The sequence below is a fragment of the Leptinotarsa decemlineata genome, unplaced genomic scaffold (assembly GCF_025532065.1).
Source record: "Leptinotarsa decemlineata unplaced genomic scaffold, Ldec_3_MD MMD2_tig00001064_RagTag_RagTag, whole genome shotgun sequence".
In the NCBI taxonomy this organism is placed as follows: domain Eukaryota; kingdom Metazoa; phylum Arthropoda; class Insecta; order Coleoptera; family Chrysomelidae; genus Leptinotarsa; species Leptinotarsa decemlineata.
Window position 1 is genome coordinate 5,729,221 of NW_027412558.1, and position 15,752 is coordinate 5,744,972.

The following is a 15,752-nucleotide window of genomic DNA, read 5'->3' on the forward strand; positions in this document are numbered from 1 at the left end:
TCCTCAGCTGAACAAAAGCACGGTCCCTTGCGCGATTCGCTAAACAATTTAGCATCATCAGGATATGATTGAGTCAACAACATCATCTCCTGATAATGTTAACTAGGTGTTTTGGTACTGATGTAGGGAAAGTGTTGTTGTTAGCCATATCATGTAAATGAAGTGACACTTATTGTAACCTGTTAATTCTTTAATAAACAAAAAGTTATATAATAATTGTATTGATTTTTATACCGAAATTATATACCAACATGGAAATTTGCTTGGCGTTTGTCTATTCAATATTAGAATGTTTTTTAATGTGTTAGTTTTAGAGACTCCGGCATGCAGAAACTGACACCCCTCAAATTGGCACCAGTTTTTAATTTGAGACCTGCCGGCATATTCATATCTCTACTGGAACTTTTCATCTCTTCAACTGGAGGACAGGAAGCTAGGAAATCATTTGCCAGGGTGAACTGTAGAGGTGAAGATTTGGCACATTGGCATCTTTCGTTATTACCTTTCCTGAACCATTTAAGGCATATTATGTATCCTTTAATTACAATCAAGTGTTGATTACCAATAATTTATAGTTTTTCTGTTCAAGAGTTCATCCATCAGCAAACAGCTATTCATATTTTACTCAAATTGAAACCCTTATATCTGAAGTATATTTCTCCTAATGAAACTGACTAACAAAGAATTTTTGAAGGGTTTTCTGCAATTCGGTTGACATTTTTATTTTTTATGTTTCTGTCTTCAAATAGAATAATTTTCTTATAAAAAACATAGATGGCCAATAAGTGGTGGCACGGTTCTAGCCGAGTGGTTGTTGAGTAGTGGCCAACATTTATGGTTGCAGCAATATGTTAGATTACTAGGCAATTGGTGTGAATGGAACAGCTGTACACGTAAGTAACTATATTTTCTGGAATGCGTTCAAATGCTCATTTTTTCTAGAAGATCACCCATGTAATTTTTTGTAATGTCTGTATTGAAGCAAGCGAGCTCAGGATATCCAAAAAAATCAAAGAAAGTGATATATTTCGGCATCTCCCTGAATGGTTGTTAATACCAAACGAATTGAATAAGTATTATTGCACTGCTGCCAGTAAAATAACACAGAGTATAACAAAAAATACTGACTTGATGAAATACTTTGGCAACTTTACCATTTCTCAGTCAATCTTATTTTATGATACGGATGTGAGTGAGTTGAAAGAAGTCATGTCATTAATTACAACTAAAAAAACGCTTGGAATTGATGAAATTTCGGAAAGAGTTCTTGAAAGTCTGCCAGAAGACGCACTACATACCCTGGCCACCCCGATAAATCATTCATTTCAGAAAGGTATATTCCCGGACTTCCTAAAAACTGCCATTGTAATTCCCATACATAAAGGTGGTGCCTTAGACGAGCCAGCAAATTTCAGGCCGATTACTCTTATACCGGCACTTGCAAAAATAATAATAATAATAATAATAATAATAATCTTTATTGAAATAGGTAATCCTAATCTACATTCACAAAGTATAATCTTATATATAGTAATTAGCAGCTCCTTCGATAGTATTAATATATTTGTTTTGTTTTAAATTTAAACGTACACACTAGGTATTTACATTTCGAGTTATATTTTCCATTGTTTTGCTAAAAGAAAACCATTCAAGTACAGCCTAAAACCATAATAATCTTATACAATACTACATATGAACCAATAAGAATGCTATCCCAATATACACTTATAGCCCGAAAGAAAATACATATATTGATACCATTCACCTACAGCCAAATACCACAATAAAATCATATACAAACATACATATGAAACCAATAAGTTATTCTATCCCACTACCCACTATACACTCATATCCCGTAAGAAGATACATATATTAATACTCGTATTGATACTAAAAATTATTAATCCTGATAGATATACAATACAACGATTTTACTTTTGCTGTAAATGGTTTATCATTTTTATTTTAAACTGTTGCAGAGTTTCTGATTTCTTTATATCATCTGGCAACCTGTTGTAAGCAATGAATCCCTTGAACACCAAGGTTTTAATATTGTAAGCTTTTGTTTGCCTAGTCACATGTAAGTTATGTTTACTTCTCGTATCATGCTGGTAAACTTGCGTATTGATAGTTATATATTTGTGAAAATATGATGGAATTATAAATAATTAAAAAAATCGTGAAAATTAGAATAACAAAATTCTTAAAAAAACATAGTTTATCACAAAATCAATACGGATTTCAGGAAAAAAAACTCGAGTGATGTCATCTTTTCATTTCTCCAAGAAATATACACAAATGTCAACTGCGGGGAGGCTGCAGCCGCCGTGTTCTGCGACTTCAGCAAAGCTTTTGAGTGTGTTGATCATCAAATACTACTAGCTAAACTATACCATTATGGCCTCGGAGGAGTTGTATACAATTGGATAGGATCCTACCTAAAAAATTGCACACAAATAGTTAAAACTTCATCCCTTTCTGATGAAGTAATAGTAAACTGTGGTCTACAAGGGTCCATTCTGGGCCCCACCCTTTTTTTTGTTATACATAAATGATTTGATGAGAATAGATATCTCGGGTAAATTTACAAATTTTGCAGATGACACCACTATTCTATGGCATGACAAACATACTATTGACCTGGAAAGAAAAATAAACTGTGATATGCAAAAAATAAAAAGTTGGTGTAACTCAAACCTCCTTGCTCTCAACGTTTCAAAAACCAATATATTATACTTCATGTGTGATCTTGGTAACATCGAACTGGATAAAGGTTACATAGAGAGCCGTAACAGCACTAAGTTCCTAGGGGTATTTATTGAAAATAACTTGAAATTTGAAGAGCATGCGGTGAATTTAAATAAAAAACTTGCCTCTGGCTGTTTTACTGTAAAAATCGCAGGAATTGGGATCCTCTGCTGCAAAAATAGTATACCATGCAGTAATTGTATCCCATCTCAGATACGGCTCCCCATTTTGGGGAGTATGCAATAATAATGTCATGAAAAGCATCTTGATTACGCAAAAAAGAGCAATTACATACATTTCGAAAGCAAAGGCGCGTGATCCATGCAAACCACTTTTTGTATTGTATAAACTACATACTGTTGTTGCCATATTCATAGCGGAGACAGTTTGTCTGATCAAAAAACATTTGAATAAATTCAATACGGCTAACCGTTATCCTACACGCAAGCAAAACAGTATTAACTTACCCAAGCCTACTTTAGTGAAGGACTCTATTATTTATAATGGTTGCAAGATGTTCAATCACTTACCTGATTTTATAAGAGACATTAACACATTTGATAATTTTAAAAAGGCTGTTTACTTCTTACTGTGTAGTCGCCCGTACATTACCACAGTATATTAAGTAAAACAGATAATTACATCAAAACTGTGTGGCAAATCATTAACTCCGAAACAGGTCGAAAGAACAAAATCTTAAATGAACCAGAAAATCTAACAGCTAACCAGATGAATGACTTTTTCATCAATAACATAAACACAACTCTACTGCACTACCCCAAATCTGATGTTGACCCTATTGCTTTTATGGATAAAAAAATGAACACAAATAAGTCGATGTTCTTGGGCCTGTAACGACAGATGAGGTGAGAATAATCATAACCAAGTTAAAAAATAAAAAAACGGAAGATATAAACGGTGTGAATGTTTTAGTCATAAAAAGTGCCATTGAATGTATAACTCAACCCTTAACAGATATTATCAATACCTGTCTAAGTGAAGGCTACTTCCCCCAGCAATTAAAAATTGGTAGAATCCTGCCAATTCATAAAAAAGGTGTTACATCTGAACCAAAAAATTTTCGACAGATAGCAATACTGCCAACTTTTTCAAAGATTTTCGAACACATAATTTACGAACAACTAGTAAAATACTTTGATATAAATAATCTTCTGAGTCTTCATCAATTTGGATTTCAGAAAGGAAAATCGACGTCTGATGCAATAAACTTTCTCACAAATAGTATAAAAGACGCCTTTGATAACCAAGAAAAATATGTGAGCGTATTTACAGATCTCACTTCAGCATTCGACTCGGTAAATCACTCGATTTTATTGGCCAAATTAGATTTCTACGGAGTGAGAAGTGTCTGCCTGAACATGATGAAGTCATACCTTAACGAAAGATATCAAATTGTTGATCTAGGAAATATCAAAAGTGAAAAAAGAAAAATATTGAGAGGAGTACCACAAGGGTCAATATTGGGGCCACTTCTGTTTCTAATATATATCAACGACCTACCTCACGTGATGAACTCGTCAGGCATAGAAACTATATTGTATGCAGATGATGCAACCTTGGGCAAAAACATATATAAAATAGATTATCCATACTGACATATTAGAGAAAGCTCGATCATGGTTCACAACAAATGACTTGATTCTCAATGAACAAAAAACAGAAACTCGAACTTTTGAAACAATTTGCTTAAATCGAGATAACAAAAATTCTACCAAATTTTTGGGAGTACAAATAGATTCCAACTGAAATGGATAGACCACATAAATAACATGTGTAGTAAACTTAGTAAGACGGTTTTTGCTATCAGAAGAATCAAAAAAATAGTAAATCAAAGTGCGCACTTGCAACATATCATTCTCTATTTCATTCAGTCCTTAGGTATGGTATAATCAATTGGAATAATGCATCAAAGGTACATCTTAATAGAATATTTGTCATTCAAAAATCTGCAGTAAGAAGCATGATCTCTGCCAATTATGATGAAAAGTGTTGACCAATATTTGTAAAACTTAAAATAATGACCCTATATTCAGTTATTGTCTATGAAAATCTGCTTCTTGTTCAACAATACTTGTTGAATGAAGTTGCTCACAAGGATATACACCAACATGATACAAGAAATAAACCAAACCTTGTTCCTACAGCTAATAGGTTGAAAAGAACAGATAATATAGGAATTAAGCTATACAATGCCTTATCTGCCGAATTTCGTAACTTGCCATTTAGAAGATTCAAAAACTTATTGAAGAAAATATTAACCAAACATCCTTTATATGAAATTTATCAATTTTTCGAAGTTATCCAAGAAGAAAGATACACTTTTGTGGTCACCTCCCGAACTTTTACTAAACTTTGAATATATATAATACGTTAGCTATGTGTTCATAATTTGTAAAAGCTCATGGCTTTACATTTTAGTCAAGTCTTATAAGATTGGAATTTTATCTTGTTAACTTGTATTTTTTTTTGTAAATCTAATTTATCTACAAGCATTTTTTAAAAACTATATTGACAAATCTTACCCTCTCAAACCTATTTTAGAAATTGTATTGACGTGTCTAAAAACTGTGTGTTTCTTGAGACTAATAAATATTATTATTATTATACTTTGGAAGAATTTTATGCGGATAGCTTTTAATCTAATTATTTTTTATTTTATTTGCTTATTTTTTCTCTTATTGTTAAGGATTTTAATACTATATGTTGACTAACAAATTGTATCTTGTTCTTTATGACAATAAAGTATTGATTGATTGATTGATTGATTGATAAATTTGAAAGTGTTTTTTCAAAATATACTTCTATTGTATTGGGTGAAACCTCATTGCAACTGTTTTTTTTTGGACATTAACGCAATGTTGGTGCTCCCTGTATTCATTGTAGTAATTTTCAACCAGGATAGTGCAGCATTTGTAGAAACAGATATTAATGAAATATTATTTTCAGGAAACTTTTTACTCGCTGCTTCTTTTCTGACTACGGGCGAAAACTACAAAGCTCAGGAACTGTTCGAAAGAGCAGCCAAAGGAATTTTTACTGATACCTTCCTGCAAGAGAGAGTCTTAAAAGGTGCTGAAGACAATCCGACAAAGGCATATATCAATTATTATTTGAAGGTGAGCATTTTGTTGATTGATTATGAAAATCTCAAATGCATTGAAATTGATGTAACTGATTCCCAATGATATTTTGAATATATTCGATGACTATATTCTGAAATCTACTTCTGTGATTTTTAATAACCATTTATTGAAGGTCATTCAACTGTTCGAGTTACATAAGGCCAGAGATTGTGCAATAAGTATTGCAAATACTGCACTGAGTGTTGTCGAACCAACTGACCCTCTTACGGTAAGGAAACTTTTCTCTATTTTCATATTGAAAAGTGTCAGATTTTGATTCTATTTGAACCGCTTATGAAAATATAGCAAGCGCCAAACGTGATGGCGAGCGATCGCGCAGGTATAGATTCTCCCAACTGAATTACTATTGGATTTCAATAAGCCCCTTGCCGGCCAGTGTTGTACCTATAATTAGTTTTAATTAGGGTAGCAAATAGAATTTGACTTCTTCTTTGTAATTTTTCATATTTTATTCAGTACAGTTCATTTAAATGGTCTATAATGATACACTCTTGATGACCGATTTTTTGTTAGACATTTTTTCAGAAACAACACAAATTATTCAGACAATGCTAAACGCCTACAGCATTGGAGGACAAGTAATGGTACGCCTCTGTACAGAGCATTTGTATGTCTTGCAAGAGCTGTAGTGGGGGTTACATTGAAAATGAGTTGGTGCGCATGTGGGCGGGCTTGCCATCACGTTTGGTGCTTGCTGTATATTCTTTTTCAAAGTATGTTCACCAGATGAGAGAAAGGGAGGGGGAGAGAGGGAGGAAAATGGAAGAGAGGGGGATGTCGAGAGGAAGACAGGGGGGTTAGAGAAGGGTAGAGAGGGTGGGAGAAAGGGAGAGATACGGGAAGAGGGGATGGGGAGAGAGATGAAGGGGGAATACAGGGAATAGGGAGGAAGAGCGCGAGAGAGAGGGGAATAGAGGGGGTGTGAGAGAAATTTTTCAACCTAACTGAAAATGTTAATTTTTAATAATGTCAAGTTTGTTCGTAGGCCACCCTGTACTCGATCAAATTCAAACATCAGCTTGCCCTGAAACACTACGAGCTCGCTTTCGACTCCCTTTATTCGAATCCGGATGCTGAGCGTAAAAAGGATAACTTGAGAGACCTAGTAAAAACATTACTGGACGAAAAAAAGTTGGACAAGTTACTGAACTTCACCTATGGAAATTTGGATGAATTTTTCACGAATATTCTGTTGAGCAGAGCTAGAGCATCAGACGGAATCAATAATATCTTCTATGATTTTCTTTACTCGTACCAAATTAAGAGGGGAGCACTTTCTCATAGATTAGGTGAGAGACAAAAGTTTTCAATAACACGAGGTTTGGAAATATCCAAAAACTAATCTTCAAAAAATATGGTGAACTACTAATATTCACTCAAAGAATAATAATGGTGATACATTTTATTGTTTTCAATTGAAAAATGGAATTTTCTGCAAGTATTTCTGTCCAAGTAATGAAGATTATTTCGAATTATCTCTATTGATAATTTTCAGCAAATATTGACGTTTTAAAGGAAAATAATCTTTTTGATTTTCTACTTTTCCATCATTAAACAAAAAATGTAGGAAACTTCCAAAGAAAGAGCATAAAATAACTGTAATAAAGATAATCTGTTAAGATATGTAGTGCATACACAGAAGTTTTTTTCAGATACAAACTATAAAATAAAACCTTTTGAAATAACTACTTTCACGTGAACATGTATCTGCATGCTGTGTACATTAAAAGTTTCATTTTATGTGTTTGACAAATTCAAATTACTTGAGTTTCTCCTAGTAATTTCAGACATTCAATCTTGTTGCGAATCAAGGTCCTATATTATTCTTCTGTCTTCATAGTATGTTTGATAGCATATTTCTTCTTATGTTTGCAATATGCTGCAATGAAATACATGAATTCAAAGTTGTTATATATCCAGCAAAGAGGATAATCATTTATTCTGTTCAGTGGAAGAAAGCACCTCCAGGATATTCGACAAAATCTACGGTAGTTTTCTTCTTCTCCTGAAGACGTCAACTTGGTTGCTAAAACGCGTGTCAAGAAAAATATTGCATTTCTGCAATATTCTGCAAATATTGCTTGTTTTGGTACAGTATGGATTTGAGAGATTGATGAATGAAAATGTACGAAATAGTTAAGGCCGCAGGAATATTACAGAACGAAATGTTTTTTTTAATGTTTATGAAAACTATAGTGCAAAAAAACCTTGAAATGCATGGCTTATTCATTCTCCTAGAATAAGTGCAATAATCATTGATCAGCTCTGTGTTTTGACACTTTAACTACCTTGTACTCCAGAAAAAAATTGCAATAAAGTGCACTTGATATTTGCAATCTTATCCCTGTTTTTGATTTTTCAATATTATGAATATTATAGCACTGCTATACTATCACTATACGCACACTAATGCAATCTCAACATGGTTTCCGAAAGAGTAAATCCATAGAATCAGCCACGTATCATTTAATGAATTTTGTTTATACTGTAGTTTGTAGTATCACTTATGTTTGGTTTCTGAAAGGCTTTTGACTGCCTAAACATTGCTTTCATCTTGTAAAAACTCAGTTTTCTGGGTATCAGAGGCACTATTTTGAAATGGTTTGAATTTTATTTGACGAACAGAAGTATAATTGTTAAAATGGAACATCAGTTATCAGAGAGGTGTGCTGTTTCTTTAGGCGTACCTCAAGGATCAGTACTGGGACCGTTAATTTTTCTTCTTTTTGTTAAGGACCTTCCCAACCACATAATTGTTGGAAAAGTTACAATGTTTGTGGGCGATACCACAGTTACTGTCTGTGGAGATACTCTTGAGGAATATTAAAATTACTCTTCTTGAAATGGAAGTATGGTGTCAGAAAAATCGCTTTATTCTGAATAAGAATAAAACGGTTTATATAAATTTTCATATAAAGAAAAAAATTCCTGAAAATCTTTATATCAATTTGAATCTTAGTGATAGTGTCAAACTACTCGGTACTTGGCTAGACTCTGATCTTAGCTTCTCTTCTCATATAGACTTTGTTTGTAAACAGCTCAATAAAGCATATTATGCAATTGTTCAAATGAAACCAATTTTAGACAGGAATGGGTTGCTGAACGTATACTATGCATTTGCATATAGCCACTTATCAAATAATATTGCAACATGGGGGGCTATCAACTGAGTACAAAAGAGTTTTTATATCTCAAAAAAGACTTATTAGACTAATATTCAATTTGGAACATAAGGAATCCTGTAGATCCACTTTTAAAGAGCACCGTATTCTACCATTCCATTCTATATTTGTGAAACATATATATTTGTAACATTTGTGAAAAATAACTTAGCTGAATTCAACATATTGGGAAGAAATAATAATTACTCTTCAAGAAAATTTATTCTTGATATACCAAAGCATAGGACAGCAACCTTCAAAAAATCAACTCTATAACTGTATATCAATCTACATCAAGCTGCCAAAGTTTCTTAAAGACATTTAGCAGCTATGACAATTTCAAGAACAAAACAAAGAAATATCTTTTAGAAAACTGCCTCTATACTATGGAAGAATGTTTCAAGCACTGAATGTTTACAAGTGGTTTGTGTTAGCAAATATTTATGTACAGATATAAGTTTATTTTAATATTTACGTTCCTTTTGTGAAGCTATTTGTTGTTATAAGTTTGTAATTGTTATTCCTGACATATCTATATTCTATATACATATATATTTTTACTCATTTATGTTAGTATACCTATTCTGTGACCTGCCATTTGTACTGAGTGTATTCAATATGGTTAATAAATACTACTACTGCAACTACTACTATTATACTAGTGTAATAGTAGTATAGCAGTGCTATATTAGTATTGCTGTGAAACCACAATAAAAACAGAAAGGTAAAACTTGGACCTCTGGCTTGGATTAATAATTATGCAATATACAACAAATTACATCAAAATCTTGTCCGTCAGAATGATGAAGAAGGAACTGAACATGCTACTATCAAAGGTATATTATTCAGTAGGTGAATAAGTCGCAGATATACTTTGAACTGATTGCTACTTCATTGTTATATTATTTTGTGTATATCTCTCTCAGTATGTTATTGTAGCTGACAACGATTACCTATTTGAATATTTTTAGCTGCTTCTGTAATGTACGAGCAAGCATTCAGATTAAATCACATCAATACTGCAGAATCTTTGGAAAAGCAAGTGAAATGCTATCTAGCGGCTAAAAACGTGTTACAACTCTGTAAACCGGAACATGCTTGGGTAGTGAGACCATCTGACCCAGATGAAGAAGAGGAGGAAATTATCATTCAACCGTTGGCAGGATCCAAACAGGCAAGACTGTTCATTCAATATGTCATAGCATTTTTTTTTTAATCATCTGGAAATTTGTATCCGTGATCATACGAAAATTATTATTTTGTTGCAGGAACTGACAGTAGTGAAGCTACAAAAACAGGTTGAAGTAGTCAACATCGAAGTTATAAAGACTGAACTGATTTTCGCAAGCGCTAAACTCAAACTAGCTAGATTCAATAGTGCTGCACCGGTGACTATTACAAGTTAGTAGAGAGAAAATGTTTTTGAAGATTTGTCGAGGCAGGGGGGATTTTCGAATTACTATTTAACACAGAATTTTCAATAAAATTTAGAAATAGCATCTAATTAAAAATCTACTATTGCAGAATATTCATTATATGAAATTTGTGAATAGAATAGGTTTGTTCTGGTTCCAACATCCGAAAGTGTTTGGAAACTGCGCAAGATATGATGCGTACAAGGAAAAAATCTCAAACAGTCTGAAATAGTCTCAGACACTTGGTTAAACCAGAACGCATTTTGAGGAGACCACTGTGCCTCCTATCGTATATATGAAGAGATGAAGACGAGAAAATATTATCCATTTTGTTATGTAGCGTATCCTTGTAGTCTGTTCAAATGTTGTCTAACCTTAATCACCAATTATTCAAATCAAATAAATAAAAAAACATCCCAGAAAATAGTCCAAACAAATTTCCACACGAATGCGCATGATCAATAGGAACAGTTCTCAACAGTTCAGCCTCGAGAGCATTAACGATTCGGGACGGTTCAAGACAGTTTAGGATCATTTCGCAGTCAAAACCAGAACAGTGGATTCATCAATCCGAACCTATCCTCAATAAACCAGAACGCTTTATATCAACTGCGCATGATCCTGACTTCCTAGAACCTGAATTTTGTAGAACCAGAACAAACCTATCAATTCTCCCAGAAAATATCAAACACCTAATATACAAAAATCTATCCGAAAACCTTGTTCTCAACAAAAACTCCTGAAGGTTGTTTCTTAAAAAAAAAACAGATAGAATAGCTTGTCCCAATACAAAAAAGAAAAGGGTTTTTCCAACACAGAAAAGGGTTTTTTAACAAAAAAGAGAAAGCAGTTTCTGTGCTCAGAAAAACTCCTGAAGGTTGCTTCTTCAAAAAAAAAATAGAAACAAAAGGGTTTTCTCAACACAGAAAAGCGTTTTTCAACAAAAAAGAGTGTTTTTTTCACCACAGAAAACAATAACACCTCACTATATGTTAGTTTTTGAATTATTGTTTTTTTCCTCCCTGCTATAAACATTGTATGTTTCTTCTTTTGAAAATAAATCGTTGCTATATTTGAATGTATCCAATACAGTTTGCAAATTGAACTGCAATAATAAAAAGAAAAAAGGTTTTAAAACTGCAGCATAACTTCTAGAGTTGCAAAAACTGTATTCATGAGTCAGAGAAAGACTTTTCAACATGTTAAAAATGAGTTGAAATAGTTTTCTGTGAAGTCTTCGGGAGTTTTATGCAACAGATTATCAAGGTCTTATCTTTCAACGTGCGATTGTTCAACCATATCTTCCAAAAACACTTATTGATACACTTGTTTCAACACAAGAGGTTTGAACTCGGTTTTCTAGAATGTGACACAAGTAATTCAATAATAATTTCCACTACATGTTCTTGCTTTCTTTATTTTCATGAAAATTCGTGTGTAATTTTTCTCATAGTTCTGTGAGACTGAGAAAATTCATTGTTTCAAAGCCCTGATGATAGTTATTAAATTTCGTGACATTCCTACCCCATCCAGTCAGATAATTAACTAATTCAATAATAAAATATTTTTTCACCCAGTTCTATGTCTCAAATGAAATTCCTTTTGTAGGCGCAGTGGAGTTGGTAACTCTTCTCAACAACGCAGGTCTTTTCAAGACCTCATTGGAAATTTGTAAGACTTTCAACCTACCATACAGCAGCGTTTTTGAAACTCTTACCAAACACTGTGTCAATCTCACTGAACAGGACCAGCCAACTGCTTGGAACTGGCTTGTAGAGAACGACTTACAAGGTAAGTTTTTAAAGTCGATCACACACTAGTTTTCTTGTACTGTATGGAAGCATAAAACAATCTTCCGTTGTTTTCAGATCTTCCTGTCAATAGAGACAGTGCCTCTGATGTTGTATGGCAATTATTACAGGACTACTTAGAAAAGTACGAGCAGCCATATATGACAACTTTACATTACGTAGTCTGTAAGAAAATCATCAATATGAGGATGTACATACCTCACTGGCTCTTGGCTTCTTACAAGGTGAGCTCTTCTATGTATTCTATCGAAATAAGCTGAACCTTACCAAAGTAGATTATGGCGGCCTGACATTATTCAAAAAAGGGTACTTTTGGAGTACAAGATCTGCAAATAGTAAACAGGATCAACTAGAAATTATGGTGGATGCCTCAAAATCTGATCTGATGAAATGATTGAATATTTAAGTTGATAGATCTTTGCAGAAATACCGTTGATAAAGTATAAATTGATTTATTTCATGTACCAATGTTGAAAAATGCATTAGTAGCTCTAGTGAAATTTAAAAGAATTTCTTGATGTTATTGATAAATATCTCCAAAAGTGAATAGAAAAGAGAATATTTTTCGTTTGGAGAACAAATTTAATTGATTAATTAGTCAGATGACTGTGTTTGACAGATATCCATATTATAAACGATCCTACACAGGAGGATCTGCCAGAAAATTCAGTAATTTTCTCCTGTGCCATGACAGACATAGGTACAAGTTTGCTTACTTCAGAGTATTATTCCTTGTCAGCTCGAAATAGATCCAACCAAGGCAGATAATCGGGGCTTGTTTCATGCTATGGAAAATGATACTGGTTTGCTTATAGACTGATTGAGTTAGGGGCATATTATACTGATCAAGCCTAATCGGTCCCAAGATTTCTTTATATTTGCAGAAAAAAGAACACTTCGAAAAGCAAGAATTTAAACTGGCCGCGTGTCTGTTTACCAATAAAATTGATTGTGTCTAGAGCGAAGTTGCCACGTGTATTGGTTTTTAATATCCAATCACAGATCTGATGATCCAATTTGACAAATGCCATTTTTGTTGTTATTGTTGTCAACTCGGTGCGAATACAACTGTTACAATTATCTAATTAAAGAACGTTTTTTTGTAAAACGTAAGTCTAGGCGGGTGCCTATTTTGCTGCATATTCCGTGTCATTAGTTTACATTCCGAAAAATATTTTTTCAGGTTATTTTTTAATTGATATGTTCTGGAGTAATTCTACATTTCGCTGTACATACTTATGCTTCTCTTTTCAGTCACCATACTGCTCCGTGGCCGAGATAAAATAAAAATTAAATCAAAACTTTCCATCCTTCAATAAAAGACAAAGTCTGAAATGAATGTCATATAAATAAAAGAGACCTACTAATTATACCACCTACCATCTCAATTTTTCATTCTTCATTTCGGTACCAAAGTATTGCAAATTTTTCAAGTGAAAAACTAGGCTCAACATTCATTTTGAAATTATTTTAACAAAAATACGAAGTTTGTGGAAACCATTGACATTAGAAAGAGCACATTGTCGCATACACTACAGAGAGCGCTGGATCTGGCTGACAATCTTATTGTCATCCTAATATACCAGTAACGTTGAATTTCTTATTTTTGGTGGGTGGCATAAATGCATAATTGATTTATTTTATTAGGGTTCATGAGCATTCGAAAACCATTTGAAAATACAACTCGTATATTTCTATTTAGAATCATATTTAGGTATAACTTGAACTAAATCAGTTATCAAGGCAAGTATTATTGTCCATTTTCAATTCAATTCAATTCAAAATATGCTTTATTACCCAAGATATATACATCTTATTGGCAAAGTCTAGTAAAGTAAAACATGTATAAGGGACAATTAACAAATATAAACTATAAAATAATGCTTAAACACAGGAGCAGAGTATATGGACAGAACAATATTTGAGTCCAGCTGAACAGCTACAAATATAAGTACATGAATGTATGAATATTAAGTAAACGTAAATATATAATTCTACATAATGAACATTGATAGCCATTTCGTGTTGGTTTCAATAACTTGTTTACACAAAGCTACATGTCAATTATTCGATAGAGCCTTGGTAGAATTCGTCCACACTATAATAGGGCCTCCCAACAAGGAATTCTTTCACTTTCTTTCTGCAAGCAAGCCTATAACGCTTGAATTTAGTAGCTATATTAGAAAGAGGTGTGTATGTAGGAATCGTTTTTTTTTTACTAATAAATAGCTGTTGTACAGATTGAGGATTGTAGAATATATTGAATATTTGAAATGATTCTTTAATCCAGTTTGTTATATTTTGTGATTTTCATAACTGTATATTATTAAACATTGCATTAAATCATAGTTTGGGTAAATATTTTGTGATCTATCAACTTTGTATACTGATTTTAGATATAGAACTCATTTCCAAACATGATTTTTCGTGTACATTTTATTCCATGTGGAGAATTTTTCATTGATTGAAACGTTAACGGGTTCATATACACTTCCATAATAAAACTCATAATTATAGGCTCCGTAAATTTCACGATTTGGCAATGTTGATTATTTCTATTGTTCCTATTGGTCAATCGAACAAGAAGCGGGAATAGGGCCGTGACGTCACCACCCTACCACATTCGATGTTTAATAATTAATTACGGGAAAACTACGGTACTTACAGAGATGAAACAAAGTGCACTGTTTTTCAATTTAAAATTTCTATCAAGTGAACTATAAACCAAAAATCATGAAACAAGCCCATTATTCATTAGTATGTGCATTAGCGACCAAGATTTTTTTAGCAACATTGATATACTGAAACCAAAATAATAAAAATGTCAAAATTCAATTCAAGACCAGGTAACAACGAAATCATTTTACCCAGCGACATTTAGTTGTTCGTGAGGTAAGAAATTTGGAACAAATTTGTAGGGAGTTGAGACTGGCCTGAACGAATTGTTCCTTTAGATGATTTGATTTATAGCCAGTCTTCAAGTATGCCCACCGACTATATTTGATAAATTTGGAACAAAGGTACAGGTCATTGGGCTGATATTACCGATGACTAAACAAATGAAAATACTTTACAATGGACCCAAATCAGGGATTTAAAATAGAACCCTTTATTATAACCTGATACAAATAAACTTTTCAATTTGTAGCTTCGAAATGCTCCTGAACTATTGCGTCTTCTACACGGTTCTGGGAGGTTGGAAGAAGCCATAGAGGTAGCCAACGAATATCTGCTAGCTGCTTTGGGGTACGGCAAAGAATTCTATGGGTTTTCAAAGCCTGTGGCTCCAGTTGCTACCACCTTCTGTTTACCAGTCTACGCTATTCAGAGTTTGATAAATGAGCTGGACCTACACAATTCAAAGAGATTGGAACAGCCATATATAAAGGTAGGAGAATGATTTGGGATATGTTGTACTGATGAAAAATAGACTTACGACATATTTTTATT

The 15,752-nt window shown here is 33.2% G+C and overlaps 1 protein-coding gene across 2 annotated transcripts in view; it reads left to right on the forward strand.

Annotated features, from left to right (window-relative positions):
- The window catches only part of Nup160 (nuclear pore complex protein Nup160), a 29,506-nt gene that overhangs the window by 13,556 nt on the left and 198 nt on the right, over positions 1–15,752 (forward strand). The window contains exons 14-23 of one of the 2 annotated variants that reach the window (XM_074175567.1): positions 309–530; positions 775–893; positions 5,719–5,888; positions 6,028–6,123; positions 6,901–7,204; positions 10,048–10,250; positions 10,345–10,477; positions 12,100–12,282; positions 12,360–12,526; positions 15,451–15,690. In XM_074175567.1, the coding sequence (XP_074031668.1) occupies positions 309–530; positions 775–893; positions 5,719–5,888; positions 6,028–6,123; positions 6,901–7,204; positions 10,048–10,250; positions 10,345–10,477; positions 12,100–12,282; positions 12,360–12,526; positions 15,451–15,690 (1,837 nt within the window). The remainder of the gene's footprint in view (positions 1–308; positions 531–774; positions 894–5,718; positions 5,889–6,027; positions 6,124–6,900; positions 7,205–10,047; positions 10,251–10,344; positions 10,478–12,099; positions 12,283–12,359; positions 12,527–15,450; positions 15,691–15,752) is intronic. The other variant, XM_074175568.1, reaches the window with a different exon arrangement.